The sequence below is a fragment of the Erigeron canadensis genome, chromosome 6 (assembly GCF_010389155.1).
Source record: "Erigeron canadensis isolate Cc75 chromosome 6, C_canadensis_v1, whole genome shotgun sequence".
Lineage (NCBI taxonomy): Eukaryota > Viridiplantae > Streptophyta > Magnoliopsida > Asterales > Asteraceae > Erigeron > Erigeron canadensis.
The window spans coordinates 31,852,211-31,875,664 of NC_057766.1; the positions used below are offsets into that span (position 1 = coordinate 31,852,211).

At 34.8% G+C, this 23,454-nt stretch overlaps 5 protein-coding genes and 2 long non-coding RNA genes across 16 annotated transcripts; 4 read left to right on the forward strand and 3 right to left on the reverse strand.

Moving 5' to 3' along the window:
* Window positions 1-1,163: 1,163 nt before the first annotated feature.
* LOC122605253 lies at window positions 1,164-4,914 on the reverse strand. 2 transcript variants are annotated; one of them, XM_043778163.1, is made up of 12 exons: window positions 4,550-4,914; window positions 3,786-3,922; window positions 3,417-3,684; window positions 3,222-3,318; window positions 2,998-3,132; window positions 2,829-2,913; window positions 2,519-2,651; window positions 2,246-2,424; window positions 2,035-2,155; window positions 1,774-1,953; window positions 1,607-1,678; window positions 1,164-1,503 (listed from the first exon to the last, which is right to left on the reverse strand). In XM_043778163.1, the coding sequence occupies exons 6-12, from the start codon at window positions 2,888-2,890 to the stop codon at window positions 1,315-1,317; spliced, it is 936 nt and encodes a 311-aa protein (XP_043634098.1). In that variant the 5' UTR covers window positions 2,891-2,913; window positions 2,998-3,132; window positions 3,222-3,318; window positions 3,417-3,684; window positions 3,786-3,922; window positions 4,550-4,914; the 3' UTR covers window positions 1,164-1,314. The 2 variants fall into 2 exon arrangements, with proteins under 2 accessions (XP_043634098.1, XP_043634097.1); XM_043778162.1 differs by lacking the exon at window positions 4,550-4,914 and having other exon boundaries at window positions 3,786-4,078.
* Window positions 2,910-3,947, reverse strand: LOC122604704 (replication protein A 70 kDa DNA-binding subunit-like). Its single transcript, XM_043777575.1, has 5 exons — window positions 3,786-3,947; window positions 3,417-3,684; window positions 3,222-3,318; window positions 2,998-3,132; window positions 2,910-2,913 (listed from the first exon to the last, which is right to left on the reverse strand). Exons 1-5 carry the CDS (start codon window positions 3,945-3,947, stop codon window positions 2,910-2,912), a joined length of 666 nt encoding a protein of 221 aa, XP_043633510.1.
* A 1,242-nt stretch (window positions 4,915-6,156) lies between the features above and the next one.
* LOC122605256 lies at window positions 6,157-11,171 on the forward strand. Of its 9 annotated transcripts, none has more exons than XR_006324573.1 (7): window positions 6,157-6,426; window positions 8,114-8,523; window positions 8,607-9,146; window positions 9,220-9,929; window positions 10,002-10,152; window positions 10,620-10,852; window positions 10,994-11,171. It is a non-coding gene; the product is annotated as an uncharacterized LOC122605256 (long non-coding RNA). The 9 variants fall into 9 exon arrangements; XR_006324579.1 differs by having other exon boundaries at window positions 10,624-10,852; XR_006324575.1 differs by having other exon boundaries at window positions 8,980-9,146.
* On the reverse strand, window positions 7,807-11,405 carry LOC122605255 (probable disease resistance protein At5g66900). The gene is made up of 5 exons (XM_043778166.1): window positions 10,652-11,405; window positions 9,666-10,072; window positions 9,213-9,574; window positions 8,917-9,128; window positions 7,807-8,803 (listed from the first exon to the last, which is right to left on the reverse strand). Exons 1-5 carry the CDS (start codon window positions 11,271-11,273, stop codon window positions 7,965-7,967), a joined length of 2,442 nt encoding a protein of 813 aa, XP_043634101.1. The 5' UTR covers window positions 11,274-11,405; the 3' UTR covers window positions 7,807-7,964.
* A 2,883-nt stretch (window positions 11,406-14,288) lies between these two features.
* On the forward strand, window positions 14,289-16,707 carry LOC122605747. Its single transcript, XR_006324704.1, has 3 exons — window positions 14,289-14,526; window positions 15,575-15,887; window positions 16,391-16,707. It is a non-coding gene; the product is annotated as an uncharacterized LOC122605747 (long non-coding RNA).
* A 1,924-nt stretch (window positions 16,708-18,631) lies between these two features.
* LOC122604705 lies at window positions 18,632-19,171 on the forward strand. Its single transcript, XM_043777576.1, has one exon. It carries the CDS (start codon window positions 18,632-18,634, stop codon window positions 19,169-19,171), a length of 540 nt encoding a protein of 179 aa, XP_043633511.1.
* A 1,372-nt stretch (window positions 19,172-20,543) lies between these two features.
* Window positions 20,544-22,867, forward strand: LOC122605746 (L-ascorbate oxidase homolog). The gene is made up of 8 exons (XM_043778703.1): window positions 20,544-20,687; window positions 20,782-20,891; window positions 21,006-21,276; window positions 21,382-21,481; window positions 21,583-21,928; window positions 22,006-22,371; window positions 22,477-22,558; window positions 22,670-22,867. Exons 1-8 carry the CDS (start codon window positions 20,544-20,546, stop codon window positions 22,865-22,867), a joined length of 1,617 nt encoding a protein of 538 aa, XP_043634638.1.
* Window positions 22,868-23,454: the final 587 nt, after the last annotated feature.

Here is a 23,454-nt window from a genome sequence, read left to right on the forward strand (position 1 = left end):
TTCCACCTGACGATATGTCTTGCAATGGTAGGCGATCAAGTCTTTGTTTCGGTTTAGGTGATTGAAGCTTCTGGTTACATATAGCATTCTCAGAATCGTACTTTTTCCTTCTAGGACACAATTTGGATGGACGGCCTATATAAAATGCATCCTTGATTACGAAGACCATATATAGAAATAATGCGATGCATATTTATTTAACATTCAAAATTGTAAAGAAATCGTAATGGAAGGCATATTCTGTAAACATACCTGCTGGTAAAGAAGTTAATCTTGTACACCTCATAGTATCGTTTACACCAGATGGTGTTCGAGGATGTTGAGCCCGGTGTAAATTGGTAGTAGTAAATGGTTGTATTGTTTGCCTTATTTTGGATGGACGGGTGTCCATCGGGGAAGGTTCAGGAGCACATCTCTTTCGATCATTTACTTCCCGTCTATGGCGTCTCTTCCGATCAATTACTTCCCGTCTATAGCGTCTTGCTGCCCGACATATATCTGCATCCATGTGATTACTATATCAAGGTAATCTGGAACTCATATGAGATGTGAGCGTACATATAGTCATTTGATGTTGGTGATTTTAAACTTTTTAAAATTTTTAAAATTTAAAAGTTTAAATTTTTAAAATTTTAAATTTTTTTCAAACTGGAACATTTAGAAAAAATTTAAACCTTTGAATAAGTCCAAGTGGGTAACTTTTATGATAAAACTTAAAAAATAATTATTTATGATGACTTATATGGTGAATGATTAACATATCACCGTAAATTACATGAGTAACTTGTCATTGGGAGTCTCCATAATACTCAAAGTAAGCAGGCCACAACTTTATGCAACTGTGCTACTTTTACCCTGCTGTGATATTTTCTTTTCCAGTGGGATTGAGAAGCAGACTATATCATACATGTAAGATATAATACAATTCAATAGGCTCACCTACTATAACTGCATGAATAAATTGAAGGGTCCTGGTTACTTTCCAGAAATGCGATCCCTGCATGAATAAAAGTTGGAAGATAATATCACAACAAAGTAGACAACACCCAACAGAATGAACATCAATGATCATTTATTATTTCCAAACATAACAATAGACAACAGAATGAGCACTTCTGTTGGGTAAAACAGAATGAGCAATTCTGTTGGGTAAAACAACCAGTTCCATGAAAGAAAACATAACCAAAACAAACCAAACCAAGCTAAAAATTCAAACTGTCTAAAATGGACTGAACGAAAATGCAATAACTCTAAAAGAGTAGCATGAAAAAGAAGCAGGTGATCGTTGATGTAGGCTTCAATGTAGGCTTCAGCTTAAAGCTTCTCCATCTTCGGTATCTTCAAGGTGGAAATATCAGGACGATTCTTTGAAGAAGATGCCTTGAACATGACATGAGTTTCATCGCCCGCATCCTCATTTTTCCTTTTTGTACCAGGACTGGACGCAGTGCTTTTCAACAGTTCATTAGGGGTAGTTGTATCTCCAGTCACCGAAACCGCATCCTAACAGAGTTAGAAAACCCAAAAATTATAAAATATTCTCTTTAATTAGGACGTGGTTCGTATATGGAGAATAAGAAATAGAATATCTTAAATACATATATACCTTTGAGAGAGCCGCTTTTGATTCAATCGACTCTATTTTGACATCAGCATCTCGGGGGATATCAGGGATATCCTAGTAAAAACGATGTATCAATTTCCACTTTTAAAAAAACTATGGATAGAAAATAGTGTCATGAGAAATGTTAGATAAGATGATTAAAATATTACCTCAAGCATTGGAATTAATTCCAAAACAGAGTTGATGATACCTTCATCGACACTTAGCTTGTTAACAGTGTAGACACGATAGTTGTGTTTAAGATTATAATCCGAAACCTTGATCTTAAACGCAAATCGTTTGTTGATAAACATGTTAAAGTCTTCCGGAAATAGTTCAAAGTCATCCTCCTGAACAATTCAAAGTAGCTGATGTTTAAACATGAATGTCATAACCAAAATTTGAAGTTTAACAAGTAAATGACGATGAACCTGGTTGATCTTGCTTAAAAGATCCGTTGCCTTTTTTCCAATGAAGTCAGTCACATCTTTTTGAAATAAGATAAAAAAAACAGTTCCAGTTCCATCTTGTACCCTCACTTGGAGCTTTATCCTATTCATTTTCAAGTGATTTTAAGGTTAACATTAGTGTATGGAGTCTAAACATTTGAATTACACAAAATTTATAGAATTAACATATTACCTCCCATACACATCAGTTACTACCCCGCATTCACCACACTCAAACTTAGATTTGGGAATGCCATCCAAAGCAGTAAACACTCGTTCTACTTTCTTAGAACATTTATGGCAAGCAAGATAATACCATCCATTTTCTGCTTGAATAGAGATAATGGTACCAACGACAACACAACCGGTAACCTTGACAAATATATTTAAAGGATTACATCAAACTTTTTGTACTATTTAAATGACCTTAATCAAAATACTATACGCATTTGTAAAAGATAGTTACCGTGTTGATATCAGCAATCTCGTCAATAGTTTTCACTTCCCACTTCATCCAGTAATCACGTGGATTCGAATACACCATGTTTGAGGAAAGTACCCTGTTGTTTGCATTAACTTCAGCATTTACAGCCAACAACCTGTCCAAAAATAGTCACTTAGTTGTATAGAAACTTAGTTGTACAGAAAAGTAATTGAAACGGGAAGTCTCATAAAAGTAACTATTAATACCTAACCTCCCATCAAACTTGGTCTATATATATAATAGTATATAGTAAAGATAATATGTCTTTTGATAAGGTTTTTTAGTACACAACCTGTCCTTGAACTCGCTTATAGCAGGGAGATCATCATTAATCCACAACCGGGATCCAAACATCGAATTAGAGACCTGAAGTTCATCTGCAAAACATCACAAATGTTTATATTAGGATCACAAATTTTGATTTTAAACATATAAACAAATGAGATATGCAGATTAATTACTTAATTCCCCATTCTCCTGATTTGGCAAACTCAAGCAGAAGGATTACACTGGTATCCTTGTTTTTTTCATCAGCCAAAAACGTTGTCAACTGATCAGCATAGTTGTCCCATAGTGCTAAATTTAATTTGACACCCCTTCACAACAAAAAAATATGTTACAGTTCAGTGAGGTGAAACATTTAATCAAAACACAATGTAGTAATAATGGTCATTATATTTCATACTGAGTGTCTTGGAGATGAACAGTTTTGATCCTGTATTGACCGCCTTTTGTGGACAAAACCTTCGTGGAATCACACCAGATCACCTCACCAATTACATCTACAAAAATGAAGCAACCTTTATTGTTTAAATAAAAGGTGGACATACAATTTTTAGGACAGAGGTATTTAGTCAATTAATAATTGAAAATGACAAACCAAAAGCATAGATTGGGTCCCTTTTCTGAGCCAGAATGTCAGTGAATGACATAAAATCGAACTGCTGTTCATCAGAGTCCCAGTCGGTGCAAATACGGACGACTGTGGTACGGTAGAAGTTAATTTTGCATTTGTGCTGAGTAAGCAAGAACTTTCCCGTATTTGATGCAAGACCAAAGTTCGAAATGACCCTGACAGCCCCCTCTAGTAGCAACATTTCAAACTGGGGAAACAAGTTCCTTTTGACAGTAGCCTGGATCTTATTACCCTATTGCAACCATAGTTGTATGTGTCAAGCATAATCCGGGTAAATTATTGAAAACTAAAAGTACATATAACTATACAATAAAAGGGAAAGAGTAACAATACCTGCTCATCCATGAGGACCATATCGATGCTTGCCACCATGGCAAGGTTGTTGGTGTACGTCTGCTTCCACAATCGTACAATTTTGACTTTTATCTTCCATGATTCGTCCGTCTCAGCGTTCACAACATTAAGAGGTGCTATGGTGATAGCAGAAGAAGCCATTGCAGTAGAATATATTAAGAGACTTATAAGAGTAAAGTGTGTTGAAGGCAGATACTTGTTTCTTCAAAATGTGTCACATATATATAAGAGGAGCAACAGCGAAACAAATTGGTGATAAGATCCGTATTTGGGGTTTTTCAAATTGTTGATAATATCTAAAACATCCATAGAGTTGATGATTGTTGATAAAGTTTAATTGAAATGCAACGTTGAATCCCAAAAAAAAGGAAACGGGATAATATATATTGAGGTTTCAATCCTAAAATAATCGTTTTTGAAAAGATTTAAAAAATTGTTATGTGTATAGCAATATGAAAATACAAAAATAATAATAATAAAAGAAGAATTTAACCTGGATTCAAACTCTTTTCTAATCCCCCATTAAGAGCTTTATATTAAACCCATCTATACTTCTATGAATAATCATCTCAATGCCATCCACATTCCATAACTTCTTTGCAGCCGTGATTTTATGTACTAAGTATTCAAATTTAAATTCTGATTATTTTTTATCCTTGTATATAGACGAATCAATATGGATGAGCATCAAAAAATATGGTTAGTAATTAACAAAAAAAAAAAAAAAAAAAAAAAACACTAACCTGGATCCCAAATACATTGATATCCTTTTAAAAAAAACTTCCTTGAACACAATGTTGAAACATAGTATGTGTATATGTCATCGTACCCCCAACAATTTTTGGGTTAAAAGAAACTGGATTTAATATTAGATTTGCGTTTAAGATTGGATTTAAAATTGGGGATTCATGAAATTGGATTTGCGTATATGTCATCCCAAATTTATGAAATTGGATTTAAAATTGGGGATTCATGATTTATGAAATTGGATTTGCGATTGGATTTGCGTTTAAGATCAAGGTTACGGATTATCATCTTAAACATATTGTGTGCATATGTTTTAATCTGGTTTGAATTCGTAGCAACATTGAGGTTTATTGGTTTTATATAAAATATGCTTTTGAGGTTAAAAGATGAGTTTTTTTGCAGATGAAATTCAATGAGAAAATTTAATTATTTATTTAATTATATCATAACATACATGATGTCATAAATAGATGTTTTAAAAATAAAATTAATGAATGAAAGGGTAATAGTTGTGCCAAATCAGATTTTTTTAACTATTTTTTAGGAAGGGATTTCAACTTTATATATAAAAAAGATTTTTTCAAAATGGTCTGGCTAATTTTTTTTTTATATATAACCGTGTAATTGCCGTGTGGGCCCCTAAGTCACACAAGGCCCAAAGCCTTCCATTATAGTTTTATAACTTTATTCATCAATGATCAATCAAGTTCACCAAGCAACATGGATTTCTATCTATACACAGACCATTTTGAATAGAAAAATATATTATTTTTTTTTTTAAATTAGTATAAAAATCTTTTTAAAACTAGTACATGACGTGAAGTTCACTAATTTTTTTTGTATATGTAATTTTTTATATGTCATCATCTAATAGTTAAGAGTCTTTTTAAGCTATTAATTTAAAAAGATTTATCATTTCACTTTTGAATATACTATGGATCTATATTAATTGATGTATGCTCGCCCAATGCGATAATAATGGTGATAGTGAGTTAGTGACGACGATGTGATGGTCGATGTGACGGTGACAGGTGGTAACAGAGAGGATGGCAGTGACAATGGCGACAATATTAGTGTGGTTATTAAAGTGAAAATTATTTGATATAAATGGGAGCAGTATAGTTATTTATGAGTCGATAATTTTATGTCGTAAATTATTTTATTAAGATTATTATAGGTACATTGGGTACATAATAGAGATAATGATGATTGTTGGGGGTAAAAGAGTCAATTCAAAAGGTTTTTGCAGATTTTCTTTATTACTAGAGTGGTGCTCGCGCATTACAATGACGACGGTCTATAATGCTTAAGACACCGTAATGGTCTATAATTTTAGTTTATGTTAAGAATTTAGGATAGGATCTTCGAAGTTGAATTCACTTATAAGTTCTTCCCGGTTAAATGTCGTGAGGTATTTTCTGGAAAGGAAAACCGTAACTTCGTATTTTGTTTGTTGGTAGTGTTTGAAAAGCTTATGGCTTTTTTGTAACAAAGTTCATGATTTTTGCTACAAAAACTTTGTTAGAAAGGCATCTTAAAGTTGACTTATATAATCCATTTGGTGTTCTCGCATTCTTGGTTCTCAAATAACCTTCCTCTTTAAACATAAACCATAAAGCTAAAACAAACACAAAAATAACTTATTTATACGAGTATAAAAGAAAAAAATCCCAAAAAATCTGAAAGCCTTTAAAGAAAACTATGCCAATTGCCGAACACCCCCTAAATAATACTTTCAAGTTAATGATGCGAAAGCCGTTAATTTGTTGAAATAACTGAATGAAAGAGACGTGGTTTATCTTGAATATATATTGTGATCATCAAATTGCTACCAGGCGTGTTAAGAGTTTATCCCATTGAGAGCCACTCAGAGGTGAGCTTTTCTGTTCAGAGTCTTATCATTCATTGATGCTCATATATTTATCATTCAGAGGATATTTGTTGTGAATATTGTTCTTTGTTGACATTTTAGCCACGCCCTGTCTTTTAGCCTCGACTCGTTATGCGTTATTGCTTCCGTACGCTATTAGTCCCAACATTTAAGATTTAGACCCAATGTCCCAACTTTGGACCTATGCTTGTATTATAGTTCATGTTTTTACTTTAAGTGGTGTGGTTATTAATTTAAAAGTAATTGATGTAAAAGGGGTAGTGTAGTTATTTAAAAGTTAAAGGTAGATGGTGTAAATTAAGGGTATTATAGATTTATAGGCATTTCAAGTAAAAGATATTTAAAATAGTGAATAAAAAAGGAGAGACATTTTGGGGTTATCAACAACTTAGTTGAAAAAATGGAGGGAACTAAGGGTGCGTTTAGTTCAAGAAAACTCCCTTGTTTTCCATTTTCATTTTCCAAGAAAACATGGAAAACAGGAAACGCGTTCAAATTGTAATTTTTTAGAAAAGTTTTCCTAGAAAATAATGGTACGTTTAGTTTAAGAAAACTCCCTTGTTTTCCATTTTCATTTTCCAAGAAAACATGGAAAACAGGACACGCGTTCAAATTGTAATTTTTTAGAAAAGTTTTCCTAGAAAATGAAAATTCCCTTTTCCAACTTTTGCACTAAAATTAGAAAACTGTTTTTTTCAGTTTTTGTTTTCACTTTTCTATTTTCTAAACCTAAAATTAGAAAACAAGTGAATTTGAACATGTTTTCTAGTTTTCTAAAATGAAAAAATGAAAACTCCATCTTTTATTTTGAAAGCGTTTTCAAAATTTTCTAAGGGTTTTTTTTAAATGAAAAACCTTTTCATTTTCTAGAAAACTAAAAATGGAAAACTTAAAAACATTTTCTCCAACTAAACGCGCCCTAAATGTTTTATAATGTACTAGTATAGATAGATAGTATAGATATAGATATAGATACACACACATATGCTTTTGTCTCTAGTCTCTACCATATATTGATTTAGCCTATGATGGCCTGGAAGTTTGTATCTGTTACCTGTTAGTGCAATTAGCGTAATGCCAGAAAGAGATGCATTGGATCACGAACTATTGTGCTTAGTGTATTTGATGCAGCAAAGTTTTATTGCTATATGTTGAGCTTATCGTAATTTGGAGCATAGCGCTTAACTAGAATGTAAAGCTTTAAACAACTTTTATCTGCGTGTTAGATGGACGTTATCTTTTTATTATATGCAGAGATATTAAAAATAGTTCCGTGCAGCTATTAGTGAGACAAAGTTTCCATGATTTTCTAATAATTGGAATCTGTTGAAAATGCTTTTACTCGTCATAAACAGACGTCAATTAGCATGATAATATTGTCTATTGATTATTATTACAAATTACAATTAATTAGATGGTCTAGATATCTTACAAGCAGAGCTCGGGTTCGAGCTCAGCATTCTTGTAAAAAGTATCACTATCATGCTATATAGTTTGACCAATACACAAACAAATTAATTTTACCGACAGATTTTCTTAAAGCTGCCTAATCTGTCTTCTTCAACAAGTTTTGTATTCACATTACTGTGATCACTTCTAATCTTCTTCCACAAACATAACGTTTCCTCGTCGCATATGATGTCTTCTAATTGTGACCAGTTTGTCACAGACACCGGCAACTCTTCCAATCCTTGACAACCACTAATATTAAGCACTCTCAGGCCACTTAGCTCGCCAATCTTTTTGGGAATTCTTTTGATACTTGAACACTCAGATATATCAAGCACGGTCAGATCTTGTAGTTCTTCTATTGATTTTGGTAATTCTTGTAATTTTGTGCAGCAACGAAGCCTAAGGATTTTAAGCTTTGACAGGTTCCCTAATTCTTTAGGAAGAGCATCCAGTTCTTGGCATGTGTTGATGATCAGTTTCTGAAGCTGGACAGAACTACATAGTCCTTCTGGTAGTTCCGTCAGATCAAAACAGCAATCTAGTTCGAGATGCGTCAGATTTGGTAGCATATAAGGATAGTCGGTTGTACCACTATTCAGAGACTTACCTATCTTACAGGTAACAAAGGTAAGTTTCTTTATATTCTGCAATGTGAAGATGACTTCAATAGGTAAGGAAACTGAAACGTGTTCTAATCTGATTACTCTTAGGCTGGATAAAGAACCCAAAATTTGAAGCTCTTCTAGTTGGGTAGGATAAACTCCGTAGCCTGTGACAATCAAAACCTTCAGTTGGCTCATTGTCTCAATGAATTTGGGCAGGGTGTAACTTTCACTCCTTATGTTCAGTATCAATACTTCGACCATTGGTGCCTTTAGATGATGCCATTCTGAGCTAAATGCTTCATCTGTAGTTAATTATTGTGTTAAGGTTATTAAATAAAGAGTGCATATAGTTTACCACATCTAATTAGATTGTGCTCATCTTAAACGAAACTCCGTATACCCGAAGAAATAATACCTGTCGTAATAGACATGACATAGGCATTGATGCATTGTTCTTCTTGTTTACTCCACCATGTAGGAAAGACATTCCTCTGTATGTCTAGGAGCAGACGTTCTCTTTCTGCAGCATGCCCTTGGCCACTCTGGTGGATGGCTAACTCTCTTAGTAAATCATGCTGTGTGACATAATGCTCATTGTCATAGCCTTCTAGTTCACCGACATGTTTCCTATAAAGCCATACATGGGTTAGTTGACCTTTAGAGCATTAACCATTAATATGATGCATTATTTCTTTTCAATTTCCAAAGTACCTTGTAGGAATAAGATTGATAAGATTTCGTGATGAGAGCTCAAGGAGGTATTCACTTGAATCCATGACCTCGTCTTCAAGATTGTACAACTCCACCCACATATCCATAAGAACAGTATCTGTAATCCGCTCATCTTCAGGAAATGAACCAAGGTCCAAGAAACATTTCCTGATAATGGGCAGCTCATCCAATGCATCAAGGCTTGTCTGGAGACAAAGCAGCAGTTTGCTGTCTGACTGCAAAAATGATTGACCATGAGAGCGTTTCTTGAGAATGGTTCTCCACTTGCTCACTGGTTGCCCACAGGTCAATGAACCAACTAGGTTTAGGGCCAGTGGGAAGTTTTTGCAGAACTTAACCATCTACATCCGGAAGCAAATAAAAAAAAAAAGTTAGTGGACTATACATGAGAACCACACTATTTTCCAAGTATCAAGAAATTGTTTCCTTTACCTCGTTCACTAGATTATCTGGCACATGACTTGGATTCCTATTGTTTGGAAATGCGTTGTAGCAAAGAAGAGCCTTTGCATCTTTATGACTTAACAAGCTCAACTGATAAGTGGAGTTAAATCTTGGAAATAAGAACCTTGATGTAACCAAAATTTTATATCCTGGTATTTGGAACTTAAGGTCCTGAATGTGGGATTCTGATTCAGACCAGACATCATCCAGCACAAGCAGCATTTTATCTGATCCCATCTTCCTCCGCATCAGGTTCTCGATTTGATTCTTTGCTTCTTCTTCAGTTTGAAAGACATGATCATTTTCTCCATAATGTTTGAATAGTTTTTGGGCGATGATCATAAGGCTAGACACTCTTGAGACAGTAACATAAAGGATGTTCCCACCAAATGTGCCTGTCAACATACAAATATTTGTAGGCTGACATAAATGTTGAAAACCTTAAATGAAGAATCTAATAACAACATTCACAGTGGTGAGCTCTATGAATTATTTCAATCTTTTTTCTTTTATTATTGGTAGAAAGACTATGTAAGCAAGGACAAACTTGACCTGTCAACTAAGAATGTGCTCCAGAAGTAACAGTTAGAGTACTAGTAACAAGGAAGGTTTCAACATAATTTCCACTCACCATGCCGGTTTTTGGTGAGGCAGTCACTTCCACCTTGATGTGGTGGATTGCCGTGGTCATTGCAATGCCATTATAACCATGTTGAGAATGTGTGTGTGTGTGCGCGTGCGCCCTTTTTTTTAGTAAATATCTAGTGTTGTCATATTTCCTGATAAAAAGTGGGTTCAATGACAACATTTCTTAGAGTGGTTGGTTTTTTCAAGATTATTGTTACTAGTATTCTCTTATATATGTACTGTGATCTCTAGCGTCTTGCTAGTTGATCTTTTCATTATTAATATTTCTAAAAAAAGGTATTCTCTTATATGTAGACAGGATATAAAAAAAGGGGTATTGTGAGTACCTTTTATCTCATCGTCATGACAAAACATCTTGGCCAAGGTAGTCTTCCCACAACCACCTGGAGCTGAAATCACCAAAACACGGGTTTCATCCTTGAGCAGTCTAAACTTCAATTCTGCAAGATGCTCATCCAAACCAACAATAAGTTCTGGAAGCCCTGGAACACTGCACCAACCTGATAATCCTCCAGTGCCAGCTGCAAGTAACTGATCTAACTTTTTTTGCATTGTTCCTATCTCTATTGAAATCTCCAGACCGGTGATAGCTGCGTCCGCCTGGGCGTTTACTTGAAAGAACCTCACGAGATCATTATCCAAACTAATTAGCTTCTTTGCATAAACAGATTTATGGTATGCGTTCCAGGACCTCACATTGGAGCACTTGATCACAAGGTCTGCCGCGTCCTTTAAATACCGGGTTATTTTTTCTTCTGTGGGACGATTCAAGACATTTTTCAACTCCATAATTGTTAAAAGTTTCGGCCTGATATCTTTAAGGGTGGTTTCAAGGCGTTGGAGTTCACTTTTGAACCCTGCAATAAGTTTTGCCTGTTGTACAACTATGCTCACCAATTTGTCGAAAGCCACACCCAAAGCAGCTCCAGCAAAAAGTGCCTCAGCCATTTTTGATAACACAAAATCACTACTTTCAATATCTTGCAATCAGATATTGGTGAGATCTTTAAACTTTGAATCTAGTTCAAAAGGGAATAAAGAGCAATTTCCAATTATTTCAGTTGATTTTGGAGTAGTAGGTAAATGAGAATCAATTAAAAGAATGCAACTTCCAGGAAGCAATGGTTTGATGCCCTTGACTTTGTTATTATCTAATCAGAATTGAGACGAGTTCTCTTTTTGTTTCCGCGTCTAAATCTTTTAAATGTTTCCTCCATAATTTTTCAAGATTCCGTTGGCTTTATAAAGTGCTCTTGCAACTGTTGGTCTTGTTCTGGATTTTCTTTTTAGTTATTTTCCTTGATCGATAGTTTGTTTTGTTCATACATTGACTATACACTTTGTCCCATGTAATTGGATGTCACTATGATGTTTCGAATGCTAACTGCTAACTATTAACTCACTGTTAAAAAAAAAGTACAATTTATTAATATTTGAAGAACTAATTGGTGCTATTAAAGATTTTGTTTAGGTTTAGTGCATTATCTATTATGCATAAATCATTAATTTCATGAAACATGTTTTTTTTTAGTGTCGTCCACTTGGCGCGACACTAAGGCTTATCCGCCGACCAAAAAACTATCGGTTGGTAACAATGATGGATCTAGTAATAAAAAACATGTATGTCCAATTTCACCGTGACAATAAACATTAATTGTGAAACTTGGTAAAATCAAAGATTAGATTAGAAGAGAATTGAGATGTGGAATATACTTATCATGTAGTCATGGTATTAGGAGGATTATTAGGAGTAAAAGTCTAGTGGAGTATATCATTTCTCTTTTACTAATGCTTTACTAAAAGGATTTTTAAACTAACCTAGGTTAGGAAATTGCAACCTACCAAGTTGTGTTTTGTGTTTGAACTAGTCTAAGTTGCATAATTGGTGAGAATCTCATCTTTATTATAATGTTTGAGGCATAATTAAGTCAATCAAGTGGAGATAATAGGAAGCGTGTGAACTTGAGATTCTGATGAAGGGTTTGGTTGATAAAAGGCTTTAAAATAGAGTCGTTCATGAGTCAAGGCAAGCGAAGGAGAAGTGAGTTTGGGTCTAATGGAGAATTTTTTATTTTTTTTAATTTTATGATGGGCCTACTACAGTCATGGCTCGTGTTGGATACTTTTGTGGTCAATGTTCAATCACTACAAGTTTATGATGCGTTGGGTCTAATGGAGATTTCTAAGGAATTATCGACTCTGTATAAGACCCCATTTGTCTAGCCTTCATTAATTGATTAAAAAAAAGCTTTTGAATGTTAAAAGAAAAAGACATTGGATTTTGATAAAGTTTTTATCAAAGTAATAGATAATCAAATAATTAGAATTCAAATGTTATTTTGGATTTAAGTAAACAAAATGATAGTATATATATACGGGCTAAAAGTTGGTAACTTTACCATCACCAAATACTCTAATAACACTTGTTTTCACAAAAGGTCTCAAGTTGTGTCTTACTCTATGCATATTTGAGGTGTAAGGACAAGTATTTAATTTTCACTTATATTAGACCCGTATGAATTTTCTTTCGGATCTTTCAGTGATAGAAATTTCTCATCAAGATTGAAAATCTATTTGCTCTCTAGTATCATAAAACATATGCTAGATCTTTAGATAGTCATGAACAATACACACTTTAAATAACTAATATTATTAACATTTTAGATAATAAAAATTGCAAGATATAAACACTTTGACTTTAATGTCATTGGGAAACACCTCCCATTTATGCTCATACTTTGACTTTTACCGTATTGTATTTTCTCCAATATAAGATTAGTGCTATTAGAGTAAGTAATTATGTAACGTGATTCTACACTCGCGGACCTAGAAACTTTTGTCAAAGGCGGCATGAATTTTTTATAACGAGTTATTTCCCACACATCCTTCTCCCCTCCATCAGAATCGTACAGAACTAGTTTGTCTTTTAAATCAGGCCGGCATGAAAATTTTATGGCTTGCTTCGCGTGCGGACTATTCGAAACAATAATAGTCTATCTGAAAAATAATGAAAATGCTAACACAGCATAACCCTATTTTGTAAAGCTTCATAAACGAAGTATATATAGATTTAGATTAGATTAGAGCTATCACGGTACCCACATAATGCGGCGGTGTTCTTGGGGGCGACGGTGTGGTGGCAGGGGATGACGGTTGGCGGTGAAGGCGGCGTTGATTGGTGTAGATACTTGATGTAAAAATTAATTGATGTAAATGGTTAATGAATATATTTCAAGGGATAAATGCTAATAATGTAATATAAAACCAACGGTATTTTAATTTTTTCTTCTAATATAATTTTCAATATGAAGCTATTCTTTTTATAAAATAGTATAGATATCTTAAGTTGAAAAATGACATCGATATTACAAAATCCTTCATATACGTGGCTTATGTGAAAAAAGTTGTAGTCAATCATAGCTTTACTTAAATGTAGTTTGAAAATTTTTTTTGGAACCAAATATCATAATCATGAGCTATTCTGTAAACAAAACTAGTTAAGATAATGTATGTAAGAATGCCCAATATTCATGAGTAATTCAAATCTAAGAGAAAACAGAAAAAAAATGTCATGCTATCAATATTGTTTCCGAAAATCGGTGGCTCGGCCTCGTTGGTAAGGGTTTTTCTCGTGTCTCGTTTGCGTAATTGGCGCGAGTTTTTTTTGACTTTTTTTGCTTTCCTCGCAGTTCGAGTCTCAAGAGATATCTAGGATTTTGTTTATTTTGCTGAGTTTCCTAGATAATGTACTTGTAATTGTATTACTCTTTGGTGTCTAGTGCTTTGCCAGACACCAGTTTTTTAATATATATTGTCGTTCTAAAAAAAATAAAAAATAAAAATAAATTGGATGTGAAATGAAAACACCCTAAAACGAAATAACAATTATTATTAAAGTATAAAAGCTAGTGAAGTCGAAGCCTTATATGAAAATAATCTGATATATTTATATATTGAATTTTCCTTTTTCTGTTCGAATCTTTTTCTTTGATAAAAGAGGATCCAAAACAAAGATATTTTAGAAGCTTTACACGTGGCAGCCCCTCCCTTTTGCTCCCCCAAAACTCTTTGACCAGGAATTCCTAACAAACTTTTACAGATAGGAATAGGAATGAGAATACGATCAAAATAAATCAGATCAATTACAAAATTCAAAGGATGAATAATCTTAAAAGACTTCATTTCTAATTCTTTTCTATCGGTAATCTATTTTTCTTTTTTCCTATTTCTAGGGTTTATATATTTTAGTTTATTTTATGTTTGTGATCTTTGTTTATATTTTGATTTTGAGACATGTTTGTATATAGTTTATTTATAGTTTATTTATTATTTTTGTTTTTGCAACGTTTAAGGTTGTTGATTGTTAAATTTCAATTACGATTTTCTGTGAATTCATGTGATTTAATGCAGGTATACAAAGAAATCGCTTCTCATGTTAATGTTATCCGTATTGTCTCATGTCTTATGTATGTCAATCCCCCCCCCCCCCCCTTTTTTTTAAGAACCAGCCAACCCATTTGGCCTATGTGGCTATGTAGATATAAGGTTACCCAGGCCTTGTCTGGGTTTGGGTTGGATTTCTTTTCTACACTATTAACTAAGTCGGTCAAGTTTTTAAGTCATATGATATTTACATGTCAACCTTAGCTCGCTTTATTGAACCTGACACAAATTGCTACCTCACCATGTCATTGGAGAGTCTACAAAAAGCATATGATATCTGTTAAATATCTAATATACTGAAAACGCCGATTTTGTTTTTAATCTGTAACAGGGATCTTCGACTTATGTGTTACTAAATTGATAACGCCCGTTTTTTTGGTAAAGGTTACCCAAATGAGCTTACATAAACTAAATTTTATCTTCATATCAAAAGTAAATTTGGCTTTCTGAACAGGCTATTTAGAACCTTATGCAAATATTTTATTAATGTTTCCTAAATGAGAAAAGTGGTAATAGTCTCAACTAATGATGATTGTTAGTTATATAGTCATATTAAATAGAGATGATATGTGGATATATCAATTTTATAATCATGTAAGTTCATGTATTAGAATCATGCACGGAGCTATGACATAATAATACCATGCTCACTTATACATTATCATATGAACATGTTAAATAGTTAGAACCTCATTATTGATCTGTTTTTGACCATTGTGAAACTAGATGATAACAGCATCATTATACTTGCATATAGCCTTTTGGCGACTTTCATGATGCCTCTTTCACTCTTTGGCCTTTTGCAGACCATAGAAAACTCACTTGGGTTATTACGGGTACGTATATGCTTGGCATGTTTTGGCAGGCTGCTGAGGCTCTGTCACCCCAAGTGTGGCTAAGATGGAACATTATGACCCGACTATGGCATACCCAGTTCAGTCGCCAGGTGTAAAAGGAAACCAGGCAGACAAAGTCATGAACAACATTTCGGTCCATTGTCTGGGTCTGGTGCACCCCGGAAAGGTTTTCGGTTTCCACAATGAGCTTCATGTCTACCTTGCTTCATGTGGAGTTGATGAAGTCAAAGTTGATATTCAAAAGATAATTGAAACTCTCTAGGTAAGAGAGTTTCTCTCACACGGAGCTACGTCTCGGCTCTTGAAGCTTCAATTTCAATGAACTTCAACGATAATGTGTGCATATGATAATAGCATGTACATTTTGAGAAGTTATTAGGGATAAGCATTCATGGAGATGTGGTAGAGATAAATGCTCTAAATTGAAGTTGAAGGGAAAATATGGCAGCTAAAATAGCTACAATTACAAGTTAGATGTTTAACAGATTTGTGTCTTGCTATTTACATTAAACGATTGCTACTATGCATCATTATATAAAACTGCCAAATTGTGTGCACAAATTGAGCTGAGCTATTAAGAGCAACGGCAGTGCTGCTCTACTTGAATATGCTCAAATTCTTGTTACATGACAATTTGTTGATGAGAAACTACTATACAAGTGTTTTGGTGTGCTGTAAAAACTTTATAGTTTCGTTTGGCTTATACTCTGAAATATCTTCCACATAGTGTAATTGTAAGTTAATGATGTTTTTTAAATATGACAGGTCATTCAAGTTTCAAAAAAGCAAGCAACAGTAGGAAAGGAGAAGGAAACTCAAATGTCCTTATCTTGAAGCAACATACTTTATAAGATTTGAAAATCGACATGGCAATATTGGGAAAGGATGCTGCGTTTTGCTATCGAAGTTAACATGGGTCGTTAAATTTTTAACTAAAAATTTTGAGTTAGTAACATACTGCAATGATTTGAATGAGAGTGACAATATATTTGGATCGATTAGCTTAAGTAATGAAGATGTTCTACATATACGTTGTAATATCAAGTACAGAAAATATTATTTATACTTTCTTAATCATGCCCAGGTAGTCACCCGGGTTGATTAGCTAGTATTATATATTACTGATTACTGATTTTTTTAATAAATGGACAATAAAGGAAGAAAAAGTCAAAGGAGAAATTGGAGGGAAAAGGAAATAGTTTAGGCAACTAGGCAATCTATACGAGACTATGAGGTTAAATAAAAAAAAACTTTAAAATGTACTACGTAATTAACATGTGTGGGAGATGGCAGGTCACGGTCAGATCCTTTGACATACAAAATAACCAAAGGAGGGTTAACCAGTTAACCCATTGTGCTACACGGATAGTTAATTAATTCCGGGTTTTTGTGTATATCCAATGATTGGGAACTAATGACTCGAAATCGGTTCGACGGTGAAAAGTAGGGAGTTTTTGGTAACTCGGGACGTAATCGGATTGAGTCATTTATATATAAAAGTAATAATATTTGAAATTTATATGTTATAAATGATTAGAAATAGACTAGAGACTTTAAATTTAAACATAGTAAATTAAATAAACATAAACATAAAACATAATACTTTAATTTCAAACTTAATTGTTTGAAAACATAAACATAATACTTTAAATACAAAAGAAAAAAAAGTTGATAAATTTTCATTTGAGTTTGACCTGGCCCGATTTGGTCTGAGTTTGACCAAGTTTTTTGAGTGACCCCAAGTCGGCTTGGTTCGATTCCTTAGGCTCGCGAGTTAGGAGTACTCTCCGAGTTAGGCCTATTTTTACATCATCTCCATTTAACAAGTTTGATTTCCTTAAATTACCTTTCATCAATTATTTGTTGTTTTATTAGGATCGAAAACCCATTGAAAACGGTGTTAGGTGTTATCTTACTTTAGCATTTTAATTTTGGCCTAACTTTTTAACATAATTAATTTCTGTCCGTATAATATAGACATATAGTCATCTTGTCTTGCTAGCATATACGATTTACCGATTACTTTTCCCATAAAAGTTGTGTTTCTTTCAAGACACTTATGGGAAAGATATGATGGAGTAATTTTTTTATGAGCATGTTTACTCATATAGAATATGTGGTACTTTTCTTATATATATATAATGTTTATTCTAATTAGGGCATACGAAGTGGGAAAACGGGTTGGAGCAGCTTGGGCCCAAACCGCCGGTTTCACCAATCCATGTGTTAGCGGGCTGGGCTGGAGGGCTGGAAGAAGGTTTCACAAACCGGGCTTCATAAAATTGAAAATGGGAAGGAGCGTGCAAATTGGAACGTTGGGGTGGGGTATTTGGTCAAACAATATAGTCGTTTGAAGCTTTGATTAAAAAAAAATTTTTTTTCCCCCTTTTTACCTTTATTTAACCAATTCTTCTTCCATTTCAAACACAACAACAATATATTCAACAAAAACACATACACTTTCACATAATAAAAATATCTACTTCATCTTCATCCAACGAAATCATCCTCCCGCCTATGCTACCCGACTTATCAACGGGTAGTTCGTTTTTATTTTTTAAAGACGCGTTAGCGGCAGTGGAAGAACTAGAAGACTAGGGTTCCTCTAATGACACCCGCGCATACATCAAGCGACATCGAGAAGAAGCCCATGAAAAGTTAATGCGTGATTATTTCGCGGAACCGCCAAAATTCGGCGAACGCTTCTTTCGTCATAGTTATCGCATGAGTAAACGGTTGTTTTTAAAGATTGTTGGTGACATTTAAGCTCAATACCCGTATTTTCAACAACATACGGACGCAAGGAATAGACAAGGTTTCTCGCCGATACAGAAATGCACGTCGGCAATCAAGCAACTCTCGACCGGTGAACCATCGGATAACTTCGATGAGTATTTATGCATGGTCGATTGCACGTCATGCGAATGTCTTATCAACTTTTGTGATGCGGTCATTAATATATATGGGCGCGAGTTTTTACGTAGGTCGACGTCCCATGACATAGCTATGATCCAACAGGCGCATGAAGCGCGACATCATCTTCCCGGGATGCTTGGTAGTCTTGATTGTACGCATGTCGAATGGAGGTACTGTCCAAGGAGTTTGAAAGGGCAATACACACGTGGGGATCATAAAGTCCCTACGATCATGATTGAGGCTGTCGCTTCACAAGATTTATGGATATGGCATTCGTTTTTTGGTCCTCCCGGGTCAAATAACGATATTAATGTGTTGAATCAGTCGCCTTTGTATGACACGGTTCGAAATGGGACGACTCCAAACTCATCATTCATTGTTCGCGGTCGCTATTACAAACATGGCTATTTGCTAACCGATGGGATTTATCCTAGGTGGTCTACGTTTGTTAAAGCTTATCCACACCCTGTCGATCCAAAAGAAAAGAAGTTCAAGAGAGTACAAGAAGCGGCAAGAAAAGATATTGAAAGGGTTTTTGGTGTTCTTAAGGGAAAATGGAAGATTTTGGAGCGCCCGATTTGTTTTTACGATTTAGACAAGATCGGCAAAAGTCGTCGAAGCGTGTTGTAAATTGCACAACATGATCATTAAGGACGACGGGAGGACAATTTCACCGGTTCATATAATGGACCAACCGACACCGATAGTGTATGATCCTAGCGTTTTACCGGAGTTGCATGACGAAAACGTCCATCATCGTCTCCGGTATGATCTTACAGAGCATGTATCGGGTCTAGATTTGGCAAACCTCGATGACCAGGCTTTTCAACAAACACCGATTGAAAATTTAATTTAGTATCTTTTAGTATGTTGAAGTGTTTTTTTTTAGCTGTTTAAATGTAGTATTGTGTTTTTATTATTAATATGTTGTGTTTTAATAATAAAATGTTATGTATTTGATATATTTAAAAAAGAAATAAAAAGTTGGGAGGGTTGAACATTTTATGGAATGCCACTAAAAAATGTTGGGAGGGTTGAGTGAGAGGGTTAAAAAGGTAAAGTAAGATAGATGGATATTATTGGTTAGATTTGAAAGGGTTGATAAAATCTTTTCAACCACTCCTAGTACCCTTAGCAAAATTGTGAAAAACATTCAAGTTAATTGGCGCCTAAAAGCAAGGGATTAAGTTAGGTACCGACAGAAGCTTCCCAATATTGTCTTAATTACAACTCGCTAGTAATTTCAAATCACTAAAACACACATGAATGAAGTTCACAGCATTTATGGCCGATCCGTTCACCACTGCGACATTCTAGGGCCAGCCATTCGATCTACTCGCTAATCTCAGTTTGCAAGCATAATTAACCTCATATATATATAGCTTAACCCAACTCTATTAATTATGGCGCGGGCAATAAAATATTTGGAAGGTCAAACATGATATAGATCTCCATTTGAAAAATGATGAGTAGTAATTATAAAAATAGAGATGATATATAATTAATGAGAGCACCTTCAAGTACGGGGCAAATGGATCTCGATCCTATTTTCGAAATGTATTCCCCATGTTACTACCTCCTTGATCTATGTCATGTTTCGGGTCTTGTCCTTGTATATAAATTCTCATTTTGGCGACTTGTTTTTCATCATCTATCTATCCAAGTACTACTCTCATCTCGATATCTATATATCGTTCGATTTCTCCTTCAGAATTCTGTAAGTCGATATCACTTGTGTCACGTACATTATGAAAATCATACGAGTTATATATGATTGAAACAACTTAACTAAGTAAAATAGTATGAGCATTTTTTGTTGTTGCATGTAGTCGTGCATGTAACTATTTTAGGTCTTTGGCCATATCGTTGTACGTTCTGTTTTTTAAGACTTACTAACAAGCTCGTTTATACAATTTAGACATTCGTAATTTCATTGCGTGTATGTATTTTCTGAATCCATTGTTACATTGCACAGCTATAAGATTCTTGGAGGACATATAACATGAACCAGGCCGTCTTCCTATCGTTTTATCTTGGATTTTTGGCTTGGTTGTGTGTCTTCTGTGTAAAGGCTGAAGACCCGTATAGATTTTTTACATTTGAAGTTACATACGGACAGATTGCTCCTCTTGGTGTTCCCCAAAGGGTATTAATAGTAAATGTAGTTTTTATTTACTTGCAGAAACACACAATATTGACAACATGTCGGCTGATACTCTTCTTATGCACGATTGTTTCAGGGCATTCTTATCAACGGGCAGTTTCCAGCCCCGACCATTGACTGTGTCACTAACGACAATGTAATTGTTAATGTCATTAATAAGCTGGATGAGCCTTTTCTTATCACATGGTGAGTGTGTTTTTCCTGACTTGGACACATTTGATATCTAGTGTCTTCATGTTAGGTTAATTATTTGTTTTTTACGCGCATCTTTATAATGCTATTATTATGATTGTAAAACAGGAATGGTGTCAAACAGAGAAAGAACTCATGGCAAGATGGAGTCCTGGGGACAAACTGTCCAATTCCACCAAATTCAAACTGGACATACCAGATGCAAATGAAAGATCAAATCGGATCCTACTCTTACTTCCCTTCAACTAAAATGCATAGAGCTGCTGGTGGGTTTGGAGCAATTAATATCCGAGCCAGGGCCGTGATCTTTGTTCCATATCTCAAACCAGTTGAGGAGTTCACTGTACTCATCAGTGACTGGTGGAAATCTGATCACAAGGTTCGTAGTTTACAATTGTTATTCGGCCGTAGGATCTTTTTGGTACTTAGTTGCATGACCAAAAAATATACTGCAGACAAACAGTTTAATGTGGTTCTTTTGTAGGTGCTAGCACAAACACTCGACGCTGGGACACCTTTTCCTATGGCGGAACGTCTCCTCATCAATGGCCGTGTTTCTTCAACCTCTTTTACTACTCTAGGAGGTATGTTGTTACATATTGTCAAAAGGTCTTATCGGTTCTTTCTAATAAGGAGCGAGTATGTAGTAAAGCTTAACCAACTCTGCTTGTTTGTTCTGATTCAGGTGAACTGTACATGTTTAGGGTGTCAAATGTGGCCTTGACTTGTTCAATTAACTTTAGAATCCAAAGCCATACACTTGTACTAGTTGAGACCGAAGGATCACATACCTTGGGAGAATCATATGAATCGTTTGACCTTCATGTTGGTCAATCCGCTTCTTTCTTGGTCAAAATGCATGCTCCTGTAAAAGACTATTTCATCGTTGCTTCAACTCGTTTCACCAAATCCATTCTTACTTCTACTGGAATTCTTCATTATAGCGGCTCTCAAACAAAAGCTTCGTTGCCACTTCCAACTGCTCCCACTTATCATATTCATTGGTCAATGAAGCAGGCAAGAACAATCAGGTATATACAACTTATTATCAATTCCCATTTTCACCATCATTGATAACCAAACATTAACTTTTCCTTTTACTTTTTAGATGGAATTTGACAGCAAATGCAGCTAGGCCTAACCCTCAAGGTTCATATCACTATGGAACAATCCCAGTAACGAGAACAGTTGTCCTGGCTAATTCAGAAGTAAATATCAACGGCAAGCTTAGGTACGCTGTGAATCAAGTGTCTTATGTTAACCCAACAACTCCCCTGAAGATTGCAGACTTTTACAACATACCTGGAGTCTTCAACGATAACTCAATCAAAGATACACCACCTTCATTTGCTCCAATTCATGGTGTATCTGTTCTTACTTACAATCTTCACGACTATGCTGAAATTGTCTTCCAAAACAATGAAAACACCATTCAATCATGGCATCTTGATGGCTCAGATTTTTGGACTGTTGGGTAAGCCTCATTTTAGTCCTTTCATGTCTTTCAAAAAATTATATAATATGGCATGGCCTCTAGAACCATAAGTCCATATTGATTGTTAATTATTTGCAAATGCAGCTTCGGATCGGGGGTTTGGAACTCCACACTTAGAAAAAGATTCTACAATCTGAATGATGCTACGACAAGACACACCGTTCAGGTAACATGGCCATTGTACTTTAAAGTTCCAACTTTTCTACATGAGTACATGACTATAGTTGTTTACTGATTATTAACAATCTTGAACTACTTATTTGTGATTTCTTAACAGGTGTACCCAAAATCATGGAGTGCAATATTAGTTTCTTTGGACAACAAAGGTATCTGGAATCTAAGGTCTGCAATCTGGCCTAGGCGATACTTAGGACAGGAGTTGTACCTTCGAGTTTGGAACAATGAACCAAGTTTTCGCACTGAATATGCCATCCCAGAAAATGCATTAAGATGTGGCCTGGCACCATTGAAGTAGAAAATTCTTGAAATACTTATGAATGTTAGCTTTGTTTTTAGATCTTGTATCTTTCAATTCTTGATCAGTTACAATGGTGTAACTGTGTTAGACAAGTGGAAAGAACAGGCCTGATTAGCAGAAAGATTCTTCTTTCTAACATAAAAGTGATTCTTCTTGAGTTTACATTGTCGTTTCAATGTTTAATCTTATCACAATAAAACCTCCCCAAAAGAAATTACAATGAATGCATTCTAAAGTATTTAGAACACTTGGGAACTTTGAAAGAGGAAAAGTAGTAAATGCCAAGACTAATTAAAACCCAAATGGAGGCTGCCCAATTGCACCATTTGGTGGAAAGACCCATTTGTCTATGAACCGAGTCTAGGAAATTTCCAAGCAAGTCAAAAGCCTTTTCGAAATCAACTTTAAAGAGAAAAGTTTGGATTTATTATTTTTGCCCAAGCTATGACCTTATTAACAATCAGAGGCCGGCCCGTCAATGATTTGCCTTTTCACTAATGTAAACTGTTTGAACATTGCTAACCACCAATGACAAGTGACTTTTTAACCAATCACCTATCCATTGCACTCTCAATTGGTGAACC

What these genes read in the sequence shown, in the direction of transcription:
- LOC122605253 (XM_043778163.1), bottom strand. Translation starts at nt 2,890, where the DNA reads ATGTTTGGATCCCGGTTGTGGATTAATGATGATCTCCCTGCTATAAGC. An exon ending in AGATTGCTGATATCAACACG is followed by an intron (nt 2,425 to 2,518) that starts GTAACTATCTTT and finishes ATATTTGTCAAG; the next exon opens with GTTACCGGTTGTGTTGTCGT. An exon ending in TTTTAAGCAAGATCAACCAG is followed by an intron (nt 1,954 to 2,034) that starts GTTCATCGTCAT and finishes TGAATTGTTCAG; the next exon opens with GAGGATGACTTTGAACTATT.
- LOC122604704 (XM_043777575.1), bottom strand. Translation starts at nt 3,947, where the DNA reads ATGGCTTCTTCTGCTATCACCATAGCACCTCTTAATGTTGTGAACGCT. An exon ending in GGACCCAATCTATGCTTTTG is followed by an intron (nt 3,319 to 3,416) that starts GTTTGTCATTTT and finishes TCATTTTTGTAG; the next exon opens with ATGTAATTGGTGAGGTGATC. An exon ending in GTTCATCTCCAAGACACTCA is followed by an intron (nt 3,133 to 3,221) that starts GTATGAAATATA and finishes TTTGTTGTGAAG; the next exon opens with GGGTGTCAAATTAAATTTAG.
- LOC122605255 (XM_043778166.1), bottom strand. Translation starts at nt 11,273, where the DNA reads ATGGCTGAGGCACTTTTTGCTGGAGCTGCTTTGGGTGTGGCTTTCGAC. An exon ending in TCATGACGATGAGATAAAAG is followed by an intron (nt 10,073 to 10,651) that starts GTACTCACAATA and finishes GTATGTTGACAG; the next exon opens with GCACATTTGGTGGGAACATC. An exon ending in TGTCATGTCTATTACGACAG is followed by an intron (nt 8,804 to 8,916) that starts GTATTATTTCTT and finishes AATTAACTACAG; the next exon opens with ATGAAGCATTTAGCTCAGAA.
- LOC122604705 (XM_043777576.1), top strand. Translation starts at nt 18,632, where the DNA reads ATGATCCAACAGGCGCATGAAGCGCGACATCATCTTCCCGGGATGCTT.
- LOC122605746 (XM_043778703.1), top strand. Translation starts at nt 20,544, where the DNA reads ATGAACCAGGCCGTCTTCCTATCGTTTTATCTTGGATTTTTGGCTTGG. An exon ending in CTCTTGGTGTTCCCCAAAGG is followed by an intron (nt 20,688 to 20,781) that starts GTATTAATAGTA and finishes CGATTGTTTCAG; the next exon opens with GGCATTCTTATCAACGGGCA. An exon ending in TCAGATTTTTGGACTGTTGG is followed by an intron (nt 22,372 to 22,476) that starts GTAAGCCTCATT and finishes TTGCAAATGCAG; the next exon opens with CTTCGGATCGGGGGTTTGGA.